General features: G+C 38.8%; 2 protein-coding genes across 3 annotated transcripts in view; both read right to left on the reverse strand.

The window, feature by feature from the left end:
- LOC109068969 (lysyl oxidase homolog 4) overlaps window positions 1–8,631 on the reverse strand; it is a 34,928-nt gene extending 26,297 nt beyond the window's left edge. Inside the window, exons 1-4 of the mRNA XM_042766927.1 lie at window positions 8,584–8,631; window positions 6,818–7,136; window positions 5,114–5,628; window positions 4,111–4,325 (exon numbers count right to left, since the gene is read on the reverse strand). Of these exons, the coding sequence (XP_042622861.1) occupies window positions 4,111–4,325; window positions 5,114–5,628; window positions 6,818–7,112 (1,025 nt within the window). The 5' untranslated portion in view covers window positions 7,113–7,136; window positions 8,584–8,631. The remainder of the gene's footprint in view (window positions 1–4,110; window positions 4,326–5,113; window positions 5,629–6,817; window positions 7,137–8,583) is intronic.
- A 5,301-nt stretch (window positions 8,632–13,932) lies between these two features.
- On the reverse strand, window positions 13,933–19,904 carry LOC109073210 (NACHT, LRR and PYD domains-containing protein 12-like). 2 transcript variants are annotated; one of them, XM_019089371.2, is made up of 10 exons: window positions 19,741–19,904; window positions 18,679–18,784; window positions 18,424–18,503; window positions 18,094–18,329; window positions 17,954–17,990; window positions 16,088–17,864; window positions 15,564–15,911; window positions 15,333–15,479; window positions 15,169–15,215; window positions 13,933–14,779 (listed from the first exon to the last, which is right to left on the reverse strand). In XM_019089371.2, the coding sequence occupies exons 2-10, from the start codon at window positions 18,693–18,695 to the stop codon at window positions 14,241–14,243; spliced, it is 3,228 nt and encodes a 1,075-aa protein (XP_018944916.2). In that variant the 5' UTR covers window positions 18,696–18,784; window positions 19,741–19,904; the 3' UTR covers window positions 13,933–14,240. The 2 variants fall into 2 exon arrangements, with proteins under 2 accessions (XP_018944916.2, XP_042622860.1); XM_042766926.1 differs by lacking the exon at window positions 18,679–18,784.
- Window positions 19,905–20,179: the final 275 nt, after the last annotated feature.

Below are 20,179 nucleotides of genomic sequence, written 5' to 3' on the forward strand. Positions count from 1 at the left end.
TTTAAGGAGAGAACTATAGTTATCAAAGTCAGACATCACTTATGAAGTGTATAGAGTTTAGTAGAGACGCCGTGACATGATCCAACATCACACTTCTCAATTATCTCTAGAGGGATAGTCGAAGTGCTGAGATGAAGCTTGTTTCTGGGTTGGATTATACAGCGGCTGAGTTTAGAGGAGGTTAAACAAAAGAGCTGAAACGACCGTCCTAACGAGTCACTGAATTAAAGCAGCAGTTAAAAATACCCACAAGCACCTGCTGAAACACACAGAGCTCTCTGTGTCGCATGGAAACACAACAAACTCACAGCATTGTGTTTCTGGAAACGCTGAGAGCAGCGTGTGTGTATATACATCGTCTGTCTGAGCGCCGCAGCGTGACTTTAGGGAACCACTTATTTGCCACATCAACAGAGATCCATGCAGAGCCGTGATTGGCTGAGAGCAGTCACATGACCCGAGAGCCCCCCGGAGCCACAGACGCATCAAGAGAAGATCAGAAGAGATGCATTAACGAGCGACGAGCACATCATCAGTCAAGAGCAAACATGAAAACACACGAGACAATCAGTGTTTAGATCACACGCCTGTCTGCACACAAACACGTCTACAATCAGCTCTCCAGTTTCTGCCCAAAATATATGATGAATTTATGTTTCAAACAGTGAAGCTTAATCAAATATATTAAAGAGAATTCAACAAGTCACAGATTCTTGATTTTATTGCATTTTACAAAACGTCCCAACTTTTCTGGAATTGGGTTTGTACATTTCCAATCGTACAATAGCTTCCATTTAGGCTTTATTCATTATTTATTTTTATTCAGATGTGTTATATATATTCACATATGTTCTAGGCAAAAAATGTAATTTTACTTCAAATGTGACAAATGTGAATTTATTTATTTTTATTTTTTTTGATTGAAATATGTGGGGGACAAAATATATTTTTAAATGCTTTGCAAAATATATATTAAATATATTTAAATATATATATATATTGGTAAAAAATAGTTAATATATTTTGAAACTTATTTTTGCAAAAATATTTTTGGCCATACTTTGAAATATATTTAAAAATGTATTTGAAAAGGGTTTTTTTTGCCGTAAGGGTATGATCACTTTAACAACCTGTTTTGTCCAAAACACTAGGATTTTCTTCGACAAAACCAAACATCCTTCAATCAAAGTCCTTTTTAGAGAAGAAAAGTGCTTATTCAGTGTGTTTAGGGAATGTGTGTCAAACTAATTATGATCTTTAAATATAAAGATCTGACGATTAGATTTAATCCAGAACATAACATCAGTGAACTGCTCTTTACTCTCATGGCCTGAAATGGAAACACATTTAACTGCATTCTACATATAAAGCCAAGGTGCTTTTTCTCACAATGAAATGAAGTTTAAATGAAACAGCAGACAGAATCGAGCTGAAACGGGTGGAGTCCTGAAACAGCTGAACGAAACCAGCTATTAAAAATCACTCACTCACAGAAGCACAGAATCTGGCTGCGGCTGCAGTTTAATATAGACAGGACAGAAAAAGAGACTCATGCCCATCATTTAGCACTCCGGAATAAATCACAGCTCCTCACAGAACAATACTGTTCTCCAGTACGACTAACATCTGAACTTTCTGAAATCCAGACACAAGATGCAGGACGTCTGAGAACGTTAACACATTAGGATCAAATATCAGACTTCAGTCTTTTTGTTCCTCCAGTGAATCTGTAGAGATCTGCACTGGAAAACAAGACAGAAATCCTGAAGAAGAGCAGCACTTGCATCGTATCTGCTCTGAAACTGAGATAAAGCCTACTAATGTAAAGTGTAGTGAGAGTGAACTAAAGGTCAGAACTATTAAATCTATTCCAGACCACATAAATACTGCTCATTAAAACTGAGCTTTTTCTTATTAAACTTTCTCTCGGTGCTGCAGTGGGCAGAATAACACACAGAGAGACGCAGTGTTCAGAAACAGTTTCGCCAGAACGCCTCTGCCACATTGACATCAAATAAAACAGTTGCCATGCCAACTTGCTATTGTAAACAAAAGCTTGCCCCGCCTCCGGGCTCTTCTGATTGGTTCAGTGTTTTGGAACTGACATTTGAATGCATATTTTGTTGTTGTTTCGTCTCTTTAGTTTTGTTTTCAACAGTGCTGCCACCTTGTGGAACAAATGATTAGTGCAAAACTAATTCAATGCGCATGTGCAACCTCCGCGTCCAAAGTACGGTTACAAAAATCAGGTGGTGCACGTATAATGTGCGTGTACTCTTCTGGTGACGGAATTTGCATCACACGCACTGTACGCAAACGTTAGTGTGCTGCCACATCTTGCGTTTTTCTTTTTTAAAGGCAAAAACACATTTTGTTTGAACGGTCCCTTAGATCCCATACTGCGAAAAATTTATATTTTTGAGGCCACAATACATTTTAAAATACATGCTAAATATATGTTGTAAACAGTGAAGCTCAATGAAATATGAATTCTTGCTGATTTATTTTCAAGTGTGTTGCATGAATGTAACGTATGTGAATGTATTTATGTATGTAATATATTTATATATATTTTTGGGCAATTTGTCATAAATCTAACTAAATATTTATGTAAATATTTAAACTTGTTTTTTTTTAAATATATATATATAAAAAATACAAAAAATATAGTGGTAGAACATATATTAACATAAATATATTTTGAAACACATATGTATTTAGCCACTCTTATTTTCTGCCGTATGGTGGCTGGAGGTCTTTGGGTTCGTTCAGCTCGTCACTGCTGATGAAGATGGTGTGACTATAACTCGTTTAATCAGTCTCAGTCAGTTAATTATCGGGGCAGATCCAACACGCTTCCTCCGAATCTCACGAGCCTCTGTCCTGTTATGACTAGATCAAAGACGCGGCTGATTTGAGCAGGAAGTGGAAGTGAGAGCTGATGGAAACGCACGCGCTCTGATGAAAGAGAAGAAAGTTTATCAGACAGAAACTGAACGACTCGAGCAGGACGTCCCGCTGTGGTTCCTGTGAAGACAGAGGAAGCCTGTCTCTTTTTCACGGCTCATGCGGTCGCTTCATTCTGTGGGAGGCTGATGTTCTCCAGATCAGATCAGATCAGATGTTTAGAAAGAAGAGCAGAGCAAGGACACTGAAATCTCACGCGGACGCTGATTTACAGCCAGAATCACAAACAGTGAGGAGAAACATGTTCAGTTTAACAGATGAACCCCTCAAACTAGTGTTATTTCAGAGTCATTGATATACTTAGAGTTTGTGATAATATTTCTATTTTTTTAGTTTAGTTATTTTAGTAAATCAAGTTAATCAACTTGCATCAGCTACATTAAAACGAGAAATGTTGCAAGACCGGTTTTTATATTTTATTTACTAACCATTGTATTTGTTTGTTTTAATTTAAGTGTTAGTGACCGTGTTATTTTAGTATTATTAATATACTTTTAGCTAATATTTTGTATTAGATTTTTATTTTATATTTTCTGCTCTTATTTTAATTGTAGGCGTTTTTACCTTTTTTAGTAGTTAAATTTTTTTATGTCTATATGGGTTTATTAAATTTTTTGTCAGTTTTAATTTTAGTTAAACTACATTAAACTGAGAGATGTTGCCTTGGCAACTAGTTACAATAAGTTCTTAAAAAAAGTTAAGTTATAATATTTTATTTTATTTCATTCAACATTTATTATTCATTTTTAACATTTTTAAACAAGTTTAAGTTTCTATATTTTATTTTATTTCAGTTAACAATTATTATTTATTTTTTAATTTAATTAAAAAAAAAAATAACTTAACTATAATATCCCTGGGTTCAGTGGTGACTGAGACATTCTCACATTTTATGTTCCACATCAACTTTCATTGATGTATAATTTGTTAAAATGTGCATTCAATTAAAAAAATAAGCTAAATATAAGCATTTTCTCTAGTGCTCTGAGACTTTTGAAATCAAATGTTTTTATATTTGATTTTATTTACTAACAGAAAATTTTTTATCGTTTTATTTCAGTTTCAGTTTTAGTTAACTATAATAACTATAATTCTAGAAACCATGTAACACATGAAACACGCTCCAGAATGACACGTACTCACCGGTACACGCGTGTGTCGTGCTGCTCCGCGGACGGGAATCCCAGCATGCCACACGCCACACGACTGCTGCTCAGATCCCAGCCCAGACTACACACCTGCCTCCATTTCCCAGCATGCCTCACCTCCAGCACACCCTCCGTTACCATGGCAGCGCTCTGAGTGGCGGTCAGAACGGGTCGGAGACGCACCTCGTCCAGCCGGAGCGACCCAGACGTCTGAGAGAGACACGGACAAACAGAGTTTATTCAACCTTTAGATAAAATGTGTGTAATGATCATATTTGATCCGTCAGGTTATTATGGCTCATAGAGTCTGATATAGTTTTTATTCCAAGATTCAAACAGAGCAAAAATACAGTATTTGCTCTAAACGACTGCGGTTTACAGCATGTTTAGACTGCTAGTCTTTAATTACATGACACTGCTGAACCACTGGAAAAAACTGACCAGATTAACATGGTCAGACTAGAGTTAGTGGAGCTGGTCTAAGATGGACTTCCAGCTAACCAACTAATGACCGAGCTGGATCATCTAGAATTCATCTAAAACCTGGAATAATTATTTTCAGGATTCCAATATTCTTCAGGATTCACAGATGAATAAACTTTCAAAAGAACAACACTCTGTAACATTAGAAATGTCTTTACTGTCATTTTTAATCAATTTAATGCATCCTTGCTGAATAAAAGTATATATTTCTTTTTTAAATTATACGTACCCCAAACATTTGAATTGAAAAATATTTCAGTTTTCTGAAACTGTTTTCAACATTGATAATAATCAGAAATGTTTCTTAATATTATTATTATTATTTTTGTTTATGATGTTACTCTGAAGACTGGAGTAATGATGCTGAAAATACAGCTGCACATCACAGAAATAAATTACACTTTAACAGAGATTCACACAGAAAACAGCTGTTTTACATTATAATAATATTTCAATGTTTTTAATGTATTTTTGATCAAATAAACACAGCTGTGGTGAGCATTAGAGACTCTGACCTGCTCGTCCATGTCGCTGAAGTCCAGATCCATCCTGTTACTGTGCTCCACACTGGGATAGACCGGCTCAAGACTGTAAACCGGCCTCGGCGCTGGTGCTGGTCTCTCAGGGTTTCGTGTGGTCTGAGCGGGCGTCACGTCATGTGCTCGTCTATAGGAGGCTCTGCTGCGCAGGAAGTCCGGTATCTGGTGTCCCCGCGGGGTGACGGCGCTCTCGAACCCGTTCCTGCGCAGCTGGATGCGATGGCCGTTGAGCTGCGGTGAGGACGGGCCGCGGCCGCCGCGGTGGAGGCTGATCTCGTGCCCGCGCTGAGGAGCGTTCGAGATGAGGTTAGTGATCTGAGGTGAAGGGGGTTCTGGGTAACGGGGGACGTGATGGTTGGGTTGATCCGGATTGCAGATGACACCCAGATCTTCAGCATGAGTGCAGTCGCTCACACCCCAACCGTTCGACCGGCACTCCGACAGAGAGCTCTCGCTGCCCGAACACCAGACGTTATCCAGCCAGATCTGACCTGAACACACCAGAACCAGAGTCATTTCTGCTCGAGTGTGCTGCTGATGGAGACCAGTGGAGTCAACATGAGACATTCACCACCTGTTTGACTCGCAGGATCAATTTATGAGTGACAAAACACATTCAGAGAGAGGGATTGACAAGATGAACTGATGGGATGCTGAAAGTGTGTCTGTTTGATCAATAAGAGTGATTGATGATGTCAGATGAAGAGGACAGTCACATTATTGAAGTGCTTTATAAAATATGGATTGTACGGAAGTGTAATTCTGCCATGGAAAATATATATATATATATACACACACACAATGTATAGGGTACAACAGGGATAAAGGCGCCTGGGGTAAAAAAACACTTGATGTAGCATTTTCCAAAACATCCGCTTTTCAAGATGCACCTGTATATTTGTCTGAACCTTCTGTGCTTAGTTGATCTAATATTTGATAACGACTTCACACAAAATCTGCTGCTCCATTAATGTTCAATACAAACGTATATTTGTTCTGCAATCATACACTTTGGGCGCAGTGAAAAGCATATTTTTTTCTTAGGGGGTGCCTTTAGCCCCGTTGTATGCTATATATATATATAAAGTACTTGCAACTTTTTGTTTTAATTAGATTATTTTTTCTCAGAATTGTGAGTTTTTATCCTCACGAATGCAAATTGTAAGTTGTATAAATTTAGAATTTTGACTTTTTTTTCTAGTAAATCTGACCTTTTCCCTCTTTTACATTTTGCAAATAACTTGCAATTGTTATGTATAAACTCAAATTTCTGAGAAAAATGTTTGAAGTCTGAGTTTACACCTTGCGATTAATATTTTGCAATTAATAACTCGCAATTATTAGATATAAACTTGTAATTCTGAGAAAAAAAAATGAATTCTACATCTTGCATTTAATAACTCTGAATTAATAACTCACAATTGTTATACTGTTAGATATAAACTCGAAATTCTCATAAAAAGTTGGGATTCTGAGTTTACATCTCGCCAACTAATAACTTGCAATTAATAACTCGCACAGAGCAATATATAAAATCACAATTGTGAGGAAAAAGAGTCAACTGTGCGATGAAAAGTCGCAACTAACATTTTAAGACCGGGAACATGTAAATGATTTTCTGTTTTTTCCCATCATCATCATCATCATGATCCTCACTGGACACTGAGTGGAGATTCTTACCGCGGCCCTCGCCGAACTTGGCGCTGTGAGCCCAGGTGAGTCCGCTGGAAAAGCCCAGCTCGCGACACACCACGTGGGCCAGATTGATGTTGACCTCGTCGTCACACACAGTTCCCCATGCTCCGTTATACAGCACCTCCACGCGGCCCTCGAACCTGTTCCTGCTGCCCACCAGACGCACCTGGAATCCTGGGACCCCCTGCGCGAGCGGAGCGACGGTGAGGACCACCACCACCATCATCATCATCATCTTCATCTTCTCCTCCGCCTGCGCTCGGACACGTGCGTTACACATCACCCTTCTCAAGCGCTTGGGATCCTGCACACACATGCAATCAGAGCTCATAACTCCAGACAGCAGTAATTAACCCCAAGCACAGAAGACCACGAGAAGTTCAAGTTAGGAGTGAAGATCACTGGATCATGGACGCATGTACAGTCAAACCAAAAATGATTCAGAGTCCAGATATAATTATTGATATTTTTTCAGTAGTGGGTGCAGGACACTATAGTTCATTTATGTAAGAGAGGAGAGCAAAATAAAGTAAACTGTGACATATTATACCCAAATATTCTTCATACAGTGGACTACCGGAGCAAAAATGATTCAGACACTTTGACCTGAGCATGTTTTGATTAAGTGTTTTTCTTTAATTGCTAATGTGATCTTTTCACACCACAGACTGAACACAATGAAGCACTGCTCGGTAATTAATTGAGCTGAATTGGTTTTATCTAATTGTGTTCTTAAATTTAACACCACAGCTATTCAACAGAATTCACTACACACCTTTCTATCAGAGTTATCTGACATCATCAAGATCAGTTTGTTCTGACAGTTGAGCTCTTCTCATGTTTTATTACAGTTTTCCAAACTATAGCCAATAAACTGTGATAATGTGAGAAATGTTGAAGAGTCTGAATGAATTAAGGTTTGACTGTGTGTGTGTGTTTCAGTGGTTTGAGTCTTCATCTTCACATTCACAGCTGCATGTGTTATATCACAACCACAGACGCACAAACCACACACACATTCCACCGAAACACACCGAGGACCACAGCTCATGGAGACTTCATGGGAAAGTTCAGCCCAAAATCAACAATATGAGAAGATATTTTGAGAAATGTCTTGTTTTTTTGTCCTTGTGATGAAAGTCAGTGGGGTTCAATGTTGTTTGGTTTCCAGCGTTGTTCGAAATATCTTCATTTTGTGTTCAGCTCAATTCTGAGTTTACGTCTAATCGATTAATAACTTGCAATTGTTAGATTTAAACACAAAATTGAGGAAAAAAATTATATCTCGCAATAACTTACAATTGTTATAATAAAAGCTGAAATTCTGAGCGTATCTCATGTAAAGGTTAGACTCTAAAGGTCATGGTGGATCGAGAATTTACGGCAAATTTCACCCAAAATTCTGAAGAAGATATTTTGAGAAATGCCAATGTTTTCTTGTCCATGCAATGAAAGTCAAAGGGGTTCAATGTTGTTTGGTTTCTAATATTCTTCAAGTATTTAATTTTGTTCCAAAAGAAAGAAATTCACACAGTTTTGACATGATAGAGAAAATAATGACAAAATGGTCTTTTTTTTGGTGTAGTGTCTCTTTAAATTCAAGAGAATGAGATTGTGAAGCACAAATACACTATTATTAATCACACAAGAAAATCTAGTAACAGCTGAGAGAAACTAACAGAATCAAACAGAGCTTCATGAAGTATCTGTGAATCAGTATCAGATGAATGTGATGATGAGCTGGGACTCACCTGTGATCAGAGCGATGTGAGAGAGACGAGTGCAGCGTGAAGACTGAGAGAGAGAGAGTGGAACCTCACACCAGATACTCTCTCTCTCTCTCTCTCTCCCGGTTTATGTAAAGTCGAGTGAGTTGTTTTATAAAGAGCAGTTTTAAAGTGACACACTCACTCTGAATCTCACCTCAACATGCAGCAGTTATCTTTTTTTACTGATTCTTCACTTGATGGACAAACATTGAAGAAGAGATTCACACCAGACATGAAGAAACACCTAGAAACAATGGAAGTTTGTTTGTATTGTGGAATTAGAAAAATAAAAAGGTAACTGCAACTTTTTATCTCACAATTCAGAGAAAATATAGTGAGATATAAACTCATAATTCCCTTATGAAAATTAACCATGGTTTTATTACAGTAAAACTGCTTTTGGTGAATTAACATTTGTAGTTGTGAGATATAATGTCAAAGGTATAGTTGCATGATATAAACTTGGAATGCAAGAAATAAGTCAGAATCACAAAGTCATAAATATCTTTTTAATTTTTATTGTGGCAAAAAAAAAAAAAGAAAAGAAAGAAACGATTGTAAGACTCAGAACTGTGAGATATAAACTTGTATTTACCTTTTTTTCTGTTCCATATCGGAAACAGATTTCTATTAGAAACATTGTAACATGCTAAAAACACGCATAGCAACAAAATAACAACTATTCAAAACACTGTAGCAACTGCATAGCGACGCCATGGAAACGGTCCAGGCACAGTTTAACACTGGAAAGAGTCACTCGTGGTTTCCTCGTTAAAGTAAAAAAGTCTTGATTGTTGTTCATTTGTGCATCACGTTTGTCAGTTTCACTACAGCTCTAATCTCAGTGTGTTTGTGCTGTAATTGAGATCTCTGGCGCGCGTCCACACCCAAAATGAGTGAGTGTGAGAGGAATAAACACACACACACACACACACACACACACACACACACACACACACACACACACACACACACACACACCATCACGAGAGGATGAGGAGGAATCAAAGCATGCTGAGACTCAGTGACTCATTTATAAGAGACTCCGCAGATGATTTAACGACAGACGAAGGTCTTAAAAGTGATGCAGACTATTAATGAAGCCACAGACGCAGTAGCTAGTCTTTCTTCTTTAAGTTATTTGAGTAGGCAGCGTTTAAAGTGAATATTAGCTCCATCACACGTCTTCTTTTGTTTCTGGGAGTTGTGGCGCACTCTGCTGGAGAGCGCAGGAGCCGCAGATATGTCACGCACAGATTCATTATTAACGCCGGACTATAGAATACTTAAGTCCCGGTCTGAATCAAATGATTCGTGATCCGATTGGAGCGCTTCGAAACAGTGAATCATTTTGTGACGCAATGGTTTAACTGATTCAGTGTTTGGAAAAGCTCAGTTTCACCCATCACTACATGCTTTTTAAAATTATTACAAGTGATGTCGAAATTGGAAAATGAATGGCTCTTTTGAACCGTTTTTTTTAGTGAATCGCTTGAACCGAATGATCGAAGTCCCGAGTTCCAGCGTAAATGACTCACTCAATTGAATCGGTTCGTCTGTTCTTCCGGTTTTCTCGTCTTCAGTCATGTTTACACGACACTGTCTGGCTCAGCTCGATAGTTTTATGACATTAACTGAAACAAGAGGAAAAAAGTGTGATGTTTCAAAATAAAAACTCATAAGATAACATCCAACACAAATCTATGAACATGTTGAGGAGGAAAGCGGTTCACTGCTAACTAGAGAATCATTAATATGACGAGCTGCAGCTCACAATACATGTTCGATGCACACATTGTGCTTTATGATGGAGTTTGTAGCTTAATTCACTATATTTGAAATAGTTTGAGCTGCAGTTCAATAGAAATCATCCGAAAGCATCCAGTGACTCATAGAATTGGTCAATGTTCAGTTTATTATAGAAAATGATTGTGTGTGATTGTATTAGTTTATATAGAGTGATAGTCAAAGTAAAAAGAGCAGATGAACACAAAACAGCAGAACAACATGAAGTTAAAGAGAGTAAACTTTATCATTAAGCTGAAAGCCGAGCGGATGTGGTGGAAAATGAAACTTGAAATTCACTACAGCATCTATAAAGACAGCCTTCATGCTTTTAATGTGAAACTAGCACCAGCTAGAGAGAATTTCTTCTCAAACCTTATAAACAGTAACTTAAACAACACTCGTACTCTTTTTGCCACTGTTGAGAGACGGACAAACCCCCCCCCAAAGTCAGATTCCCAGAAAATCTGAGCATATCACACCAGTCCTCAGGTCCTTACACTGGCTTCCAGTTACATTTAGGATTGATTTTAAAGTACTTTTACTCGTTTATAAATCACTCAATGACCTAGGACCAAAATACATTGCAGATATGTTCACTGAATATAAACCTAACAGAGCACTCAGATCATTAGGATCGAGTCAGTTAGAAATACCAAGGGTTCACACAAAACAAGGGGAGTCCGCCGCTCGCAGTTGGAATCAGCTTCCAGAAGAGATCAGATGTGCTAAAACATTAGTCACATTTAAATCTAGACTCAAAACTTATCTGTTTAGCTGTGCATTTATTGAATGAGCACTGTGTGATGTCCGAACTGATTGCACTGTATTTTACATATTCACTGTATTTTATATAAAATCATTTTCTATTTTTAACTGTTTTAAATTCATTTTAAAATTGCTTGTTTTATTTTTATTATTTTTCTTCATGATTATTTTACGTTCTTTTATGTAAAGCACTTTGAATTACCATTGTGTACGAAATGTGCTATATAAATAAACTTGCCTTGCCTTGAACTCTGCTCTTGTGTTTAAACACTTCAGCTCTTATATGTTCTTACTCCACACAAGTGTTAGTTTTTTTCAGCTGCTCACACACAAAATCTTCACTTGTCACACATTTCTGAAAGCTGACACTCAAACAGCAGAAGCACACACCAAACATATATTATGGCAAAGGTCTTTGCTTTTGAGATGCGTTTGTGATATTTTGAATGCAGCGCTTCATTTTGCGAGATCAAGTCAAGTCTGCTTTATTGTCAATTCTTCCACATGTACAGCACATACAGGTGCTGGTCATATAATTAGAATATCATCAAGAAGTTGATTTATTTCACTAATTCCATTCAAAAAGTGAAACTTATATATTATATTTATTCATTACACACAGACTGATATATTTCAAATGTTTATTTCTTTTAATTTTGATGATTATAACTGACAACTAAGGAAAATCCCGAATTCAGTATCTCAGAAAATTAGAATATTGTGAAAAGGTTCAGTATTGAAGACACCTGGTGCCACACTCTAATCAGTTAATTAACTCAAAACACCTGCAAAGGTCTTTAAATGGTCTCTCAGTCTAGTTCTGTAGGCTACACAATCATGGGGAAGACTGCTGACTTGGCAGTTGTCCAAAAGACGACCATTGACACCTTGCACAAGTAGGGCAAGACACAAAAGATCATTGCAAAAGAGGCTGGCTGTTCACAGAGCTCTGTGTCCAAGCACATTAATAGAGAGGCGAAGGGAAGGAAAAGATGTGGTAGAACAAAAGTGTACAAGCAATAGGGATAACTGCACCCTGGAGAGGATTGTGAAACAAGACCCATTCAAAAATGTGGGGGAGATTCACAAAGAGTGGACTGCAGCTGGAGTCAGTGCTTCAAGAACCACTACACACAGACGTATGCAGGACATGGGTTTCAGCTGTCGCATTCCTTGTGTCAAGCCACTCTTGAACAACAGACAGCGTCAGAAGCATCTCGCTTCAAAAAGGACTGGACTGCTGCTGAGTGGTCCAAAGTTATGTTCTCTGATGAAAGTAAATTTTGCATTTCCTTTGGATATCAGGGTCCCAGAGTCTGGAGGAAGAGAGAAGAGGCACACAGTCCACGTTGCTTGAGGTCCAGTGTTAAGTTTCCACAGTCAGTGATGGTTTGGGGTGCCATGTCATCTGCTGGTGTTGGTCCACTGTGTTTTCTGAGGTCCAAGGTCAACGCAGCTGTATACCAGGAAGTTTTAGAGCACTTCATGCTTCCTGCTGCTGACCAACTTTACGGAGATGCAGATTTCATTTTCCAACAGGACTTGGCACCTGCACACAGTGCCAAAGCTTCCAGTACCTGGTTTAAGGACCATGGTATCCCTGTTCTTAATTGGCCAGCAAACTCGCCTGACCTTAACCTCATAGAAAATCTGTGGGGTATTGTGAAGAGGAAGATGCGATATGCCAGACCCAAGAATGCAGAAGAGCTGAAGGCCACTATCAGAGCAATCTGGGCTCTCATAACACCTGAGCAGTGCCACAGACTGATCGACTCCATGCCACGCCGCATTGCTGCAGTAATTCAGGTGAAAGGAGCCCCAACTAAGTATTGAGTGCTGTACATGCTCATACTTTTCAGTTGGCCAAGATTTCTAAAAATCCTTTCTTTGTATTGGTCTTAAGTAATATTCAATATCAAAGCACTTCATGAGGATGGGAGTAAGTGCAACAGGACGTTAGTCATTGAAGCAGGATGGAGATGGCTTCTTCGGGACTGGAATGATGGTGGTAGCTTTGAAGCATGTTGGAACAACAGAGATGAGAGGCATTTAGCATTTTGTGTGCAAAGTTTTGAAAATGTGTGTAAGCTGTTAAAAAAAAAAAACTGTAAATATGCATCATTGAAAGTGGTTATATGTGGTATATAGTATATTCTCAGGTAATATCAAAGGTGTGCCCTATTTGAGATGCGGCTGATTGATATGGATAATTTAATATCGCTGGATATTGGTAGGGACATGTCCCTTCTAAACACTCTGCCCTTGCTTCAATCGGTAGTTTCAGACTAAAAGTCCATAATCCATAATAACACTTCCTGCAGTGAAAAAGTGTTCTGGTGTGAATCAGGAGAGAAATCTGCACAGATCAAGCAGCGTTTAAACAGCTCTAAACAAATATGTGTCTGGATTTTGATGTGAGACACAACAGCAGATGCACTTTTTCACTGGAGGAAGTGTTATTATGGATTATAGACTCTATGTATTTGAGTTAAAAACATCTTAATGCTGGATGTGCAGATCTCCAGATGTTAACTGATGGACTGGAGTGCTGTGGATTACTTGTGGATTATTGTGATGTTTTTATCAGCTGTTTGTACTCTCATTCTGACGGCACCCATTCACTGCAGAGCATCCATTGCTGAGACACTGATGCAGTGCTACATTTCTACAAATCTGATGAAGAAACAAACTCATCCTGATCTCAGATGAACTGAGAGTGAGCACTTTCATTTTTGGGTGAACTATTCTTTAGGAGAACACCAAGACACACTCGTTTAATAGGCTTAAGTTAAGTCACTTTTGTTTTAATACAATATTACCACTGAATTAAACATTTCATTGATTACAGGATATTAAAAGACTCAGTCCCATAAACATTAGAGCCAATTAATCCAAGTTCATTTTTGATGAAATGAAACCATTTACTCAGAAATATACACAACTCAAGACAAACCCTGATCAGTCACTCAGTTCTGGTTGAGATCTGCTGGACTATCAGAGGTTCAGTGTTCATCAGGTCATAAATCTGGACACACTCATCTCTCTGGATCTGAGGAATCAATCACAAACAGTAACTGTACACACATTTATAGTGCTTCTTGACTGAGAACGGCTGCACTGTTTGGCTCCTGAATCCTGAACGCAGCGTAAAGCTCCTGGTTCTGAGGAAAATCTGCATCAAACACATACAAGGGTTTATGCTGTGGACTCAACATATAGAAGCAAACAGAACCAGCGTCCCGGTCCACGAACACACCCAGCTTTCTGACGGACTCTGACTGAACTGATACGGTTTCATTGTAGTGATGAGCCACACATAAATTATCTGACAAACGTAGACTCCACGACATCTTATTCTGTCCCAGACATACTGCGTTACTCGCTCCCTTCCTCTCCATTCTCTTACAGGCCACGCCCACATACACGTCTGGGCCAATCACATCCACCGTAAAGAAGCGGCGTCCAATCAGCGGCTGGCAGCTCAGGACCTGGTTGCACATGTCGAATCTCTTGCCGTTAGCAGGAAGTTGTTGTTTCTCTTTCTGACGAGTGACTTTAGTGTTGTTCTCGCTCAGATAGAGGTGTTCATTAGCCGTCTGAGGGTCAAAGGTCAGCGCTACGAAATCTGAAAGCAGAGAGATTTATCACATTTATTTGTTTAGGACTTATACCGACACAACAACACATATTGTTTCAAAGCAGCTTCAGAGAAGTTGAATTTTTTTACATTACAATTGTTCTAAAATTAGCTAATATCTATAATTACAAATGTCTATAGTTAGTATTAGCAACAACAGTACTTACACTGTGTCCAGCACATCTATGTGAGCAGAGGACAGATTTTGGATGGAATATGGCAGTTTGATAATTCTTCCATAATTATAATGCTGGCACGATTTTTTGAGCTTATGTTAGTTTAGAGAAACACATATTATACTGCAATAAATTCATATACAATTTAACATACAATCTTGATGTTGATGTAAAAACATCCAAATGCATGTTTAAACTCACACTTATCCAGTCCTGGTTGGTGACCGCATTCTCCTCCAGTGGAAATACTGTTAGAGGACAGAGTTAAGAGCAGAATCACACTGTTATTCTGTTACAGAACATACAAGAGATGTATACGTCAACCTTCCATACACCGAAACACCAGCAGACAGAAGCTACAGGACCTCAGTGAGGGCAGCCCATGCTGTAGAATCTCCTGTCCGATGTTTCCAAGATCATTATAGCGCAGGTCCAGCTCTCTCAGATATGAAGTGACTTTTAAAGATGACACCAGCTGATGAACTCCTTCTTTAATCAGACAGCCTGAAAGCCTGAAATGTCATGTCAGCATATTCTGGCAAATTCTCTTCTTTATCTGTGTGTTTAGACTGATGTTTGCGGTTAGTTTGACTTACTTCAGAACTTCAAGATGACAGTTAGGGCTCTGCAGTCCATCTGAGAGTATTTCCACTCCTGGATCCTGTAGAGGATTGTCGCTGAGGTCCAGGACTCTCAGATTCATGTTTTCTCCAGAAAGCACATACTTGATCTGCTCCTTGTCCTGACTCTGGAAGTTATTGTGGCTGAGGTTCAGAATCTCAATCTGGCAGTTGGGATCACGGAGCGCTGTGGAAAGCCGCTGCAGTGCGGACAGACCGAGAGCGTTGTGGCTCAGATCCAGATGAGTCAGGTGAGAGTGTGGTGAAGACAGGTAATGCGTCAGGATCTCACAGTGCTGCTCTGTAAAGCCACTTCCCTTGAGCCTGTCCATATTGCAATAAAACCATTACAATTTTGTGATAAAACTCACAATATTGCATTTAAACTTAAAATATTCCTTGAAATCTGTTACAATTTTGCATTTAAACTCTATAACATTCAAACTGGACTGGGAATGTTTATGAAACATCATGAGGACGTTTAGCCTCACAGTACTTACAGAGCCTTTCTGAAGCATGTGATGGCTGGGGAGAACCTCTGAAACCCGTCTAAGGATATGTTGTATTTCCTGAGGTCAAACTCATCGTGTTTCGTGTCTGACATCACAAAGTAGTAAGCCAGAAGTGTGCTCTGGAACGGTGTGAGGGGCTCTTTGCACTGTGAGCGTTCAAGCTCATGCATTTCCTGAAAAAACGCCGGGTTCTTGAGCTCCACCAGACAACGAACGAGACCGATGCATCTCTCGGAAGACAGATCTTTCCTCCTCAAAGACTTAATGTACGTGGCCACCTTTCTGTGATCATCTGAACTACTTCTCCAGACTGATAGCAGGAATCCTTCAAGTAACTCTCTGCTGGAATCACAAGAAATCCCAAAGACAAAACAGATGAAGAGGTCCAAGTGTCCATTTTTGCTTTTCAAGGCCTCATCGATCAAACTTTTGAGAAAATCACACAAATTAGAGTTTTTAGCTGTAATTAATTCCAGAGAGCCTTGATTTCCCGATTCTAGGAATTCTTGAAACGCAAACATGGCTGCAAAGAATTCCTGGACACTGAGATGGACAAAGCTGAAAAGTTTTGTCCTCTTATATCCAAATGTGCACTTTGAGACGCAGGTAATGACGCCGGGATACTGAGACGCTTCTTCAACAGAGATATCATATTTCTTCAAGTCTTCTTCACTGAAGATGGCATTCTGTTCCTTCAGCTGTCTGTATGCCAGCTCTGCCAGTTTCATAATCACTTCTTTATGTGTCTGAAGAGCGTCTTCCTGTGACAGCTCTACCCATTGATATTTGTTGTGGCTCAGTCCAGTCTGAATGAGCAGATAGTGGATGTACATTTCCGTCAGATTTGAGGGCATGTTTCTATCTTTATTCTGACTTTCGATGATGTCTTTGAGAACAACCGATGAAATCCAACAAAACAGAGGTATGTGGCACAATATCCACAGGCTCTTTTGAGACTTTAGGTGACGGATGACTTCTTTTCTTTGCTGTGGATCCTCAAACTGCCTCTTGAAGTACTCCTGCTTTTGCTCATCTGTGAATCCTCTGATGTGTGTGATGTATCCCTTTCGGAAGACCTCAGACGGAAGCTGTCCAGCTGCGACGGGACGGCTGGTGATCCACACGTGAGCGGATGGGAGAAGTCTTCCTCGCAGAAGGTTTACCAGAAGGACATCCACTGAGGCTTCTTCAGTCACATCCAACAAAAGCCTGTTCTTAAAGTCCAAAACCTTTTTATATTCATCCAGACCATCTAAGATGAACAGAACTTTCCTATCGTAAATGCATTCAGAGATCTCTCTCATTTCTCTAAACTCAGGGTGAAAGACACAGATCAGGTCAAAAAGACTCTTTTCTCCTTCAGCCAAGTTCAGCTCTCTGAACGGCAGCAGAAACACAAACTCCAGATCTTGATTGGCTTCTCCGCTTGCCCAGTCGAAGACAAACTTCTGCACGGTCAACGTTTTCCCAATTCCAGCAATTCCTTTAGTCAGAACGGTCTTTATGGTTCTGTTCTCATCTGTGGGCGGTTGAAGGATTTGATTGTAGTTGATAACCGTCTGTGCTGATGTGTTTAAATCATGCGTCGTCTCGATCTGCCAGATCTCATGCTCTCTGTTGATGGGGTCCGACTCGTCATTGATGATGTACAGTTGTGTGTAGATCTTCTTTAGAAGGACAGACTTCGATGCGCTTCCCTCCAAAATCCACTTAGAGTCCTCCATTATTCTTGATTTCATCCCATTCTTTACATTCCGGAGAACTTCTAAAAATCAGGACAAAGATGGAAATTCTTATCATTAACCGGAGCATTTTATTTATAAACGAACAGTGTTCTACAACAAAAGATCTTACCATTTTTGTTCTTCGAGGTAGAGTGAGACACCCCTTGCTGGAAAAAAACACACACATAAACATAACATACTCATAAACCAAGTTTAAATGATCAACTCCACTAGATATACAATAAGACAGTATAGTGATCAGACACTCACCACATGCAGGTTCATGGTCACGTCACCATGTATGTTGGTTCCCAGTAGGTTTGGAGCAAATGCTGTGCTACCATCCCTCTGGTCAACTGTGAAGTCAAACTTTATATTTGGGTTATGAATCAGCTGTCCAGGTGATAAACAATTATTATTATTATTATTATTATTATTATCTTGTGGAAGGTTGTTATTCTGTTGAAATCTCATGTTTTCAGATTGTGTTTGAATGCTGTTGCCATCTGTTTGAAAAATGAATAATAAATCAAAACAGTGTAAATATTAAGGATTAATCAAATTATGTCTAATAACAAAATAAAATAAATGTTTTCTTACTTTCGATACGTCTCTTTTTTGGTGACATTCTCCCGTCATATTCAATCTCTTTCCAATCGTCTTCCACTCGCGTTGTCATTCTGCGGTGTTTATATAAGAAAACAGGTTAGGGTTAATGATCAATCCATGTTTATTTGTAGAATTATGTAGGCAATAACTCAGTTTAATATTTTACTAATTTACTGAGGTGGCATTGTTGTAAACTTACAAAAATGATGATAATTTGGTGGCTATTTAAAAATGTTTGTAAATCACCTGTAGGTAGTATTCATTCTGATGTCAAATTAACGGTCGCCTGAGGACGCTCTATGACCATTATCTCATCTGAGCTCAAAACACTGCTCGGGAGAGTTTCAGGATCCTAAAAAAAAAATTACATAAAATTATGAACGTGTTAATGTGTGTTTATTTTTGTTCTCAGTATTTTAATAATATGATTATGAACATAAAAGCATTACGAAACAAATAAATAATATACCATCAATGAAAAGGGGAGGTATGTATAATTACAATAAAGTAATTTTGAGTGTTATTGGTATTAATAGTATATACATGTAATATAAAATTGCATATGTGACGATGTTTTTGCAGCCGCTCCAAGTCTCACGCGCAGTGTACACGTCACCGTTATAGACTATAAAAACAGGTCACCGTCCGAATCCGTTCACTTATTTCGTTCACTTATTTCTGATTATAGTCCACTCAACTGCTATACACTATATAGGGATTAGTGAACGAGTGAGCGATTTCAGACACAGCATGAGAGTGCCTGCGCCACACCCTCTTAACATCAGCAATGGGCAAAACGGTCCGGGAGTCGTTTCAAGCCTCAGTCTGAGCTGAACTCATGCACTGACTCGTTCAGAGCGTTTTCCTTCAGTACTTTCAAACACAGAAAATGAGAATTTCCCCACAATCTGTTAACCGAACCTGCATCCCGTCGTTAGGAAGTAACGAAGAGCATCTTTATTAAGTTATTCCTGCGCGTAAAGCTTAAAGAGTGACTTTAAACTGAAGATAAAGACATTTTTTCCAACCAAAGGAGCATCAAAACACTGAACACGAACGTACAAAACCTACTTTCGTATGTAAAATGTTAAGTACCTCTGAGTACCGGATAAATGCAGTGTATTATGATGATAGTAACAGTTCAAAATAAATAACAATACCATACTTCGCTTTAAATACGGTAAAAGTTGTATTTAGGCAATATCATGACGTCACACACAGTACACTAATATTACTATACACTAACCGAATATCCCTGCTCCCTTTCAAAACAAACATTATATTATATTGGTATTATGTAACTATTACCTGTTGAAACGCTTGTTAAGATCCTTCTGTAATAAAGAGCGTCTCTTCTTATCCCGGCTCTGTGCTGCACGCTTGTTTGTACGTTACGTGTGCATCTTAACCGCTACTTGAACTGTAAAAGCGCGCGAACAGCTGCTCGCCAACGAGACGCCGCCGCGGGCGGATGTGCGTCGTGACGTATCGAGCCCCCCGGATGAAAAAAAAAAATCAACACTTTTGATTCACAATTTTTTTCTTTTCATTCTTTTATCATTTTTTCCCTGGCTTTATAATGTTTGATGTATTGTTTTGTATTTTTCGTTTAAAGCACAAAAAAAAAAAAAAAAAAACACCGGTCGATTCACTAGAACAAATATTTAAATTAATATCCGCCTTCAGAGTCTGTCTATTACTGATGTTTCTGATTACTGAATTCCTTTAGGACTGTTTTTCAGATCAG

This window comes from Cyprinus carpio, chromosome A11 (genome assembly GCF_018340385.1).
Source record: "Cyprinus carpio isolate SPL01 chromosome A11, ASM1834038v1, whole genome shotgun sequence".
Taxonomy (NCBI): domain Eukaryota; kingdom Metazoa; phylum Chordata; class Actinopteri; order Cypriniformes; family Cyprinidae; genus Cyprinus; species Cyprinus carpio.

Excerpts from the sequence above, each read along its gene's own strand:
- LOC109073210 (XM_019089371.2), bottom strand. Across the intron at positions 18,330-18,423 it reads AAAAAAGAGACGTATCGAAA|ATGGCAACAGCATTCAAACA; the intron begins GTAAGAAAACAT and ends TTTTTCAAACAG. Across the intron at positions 15,912-16,087 it reads ACATGCTTCAGAAAGGCTCT|GCTCAAGGGAAGTGGCTTTA; the intron begins GTAAGTACTGTG and ends CAATATGGACAG.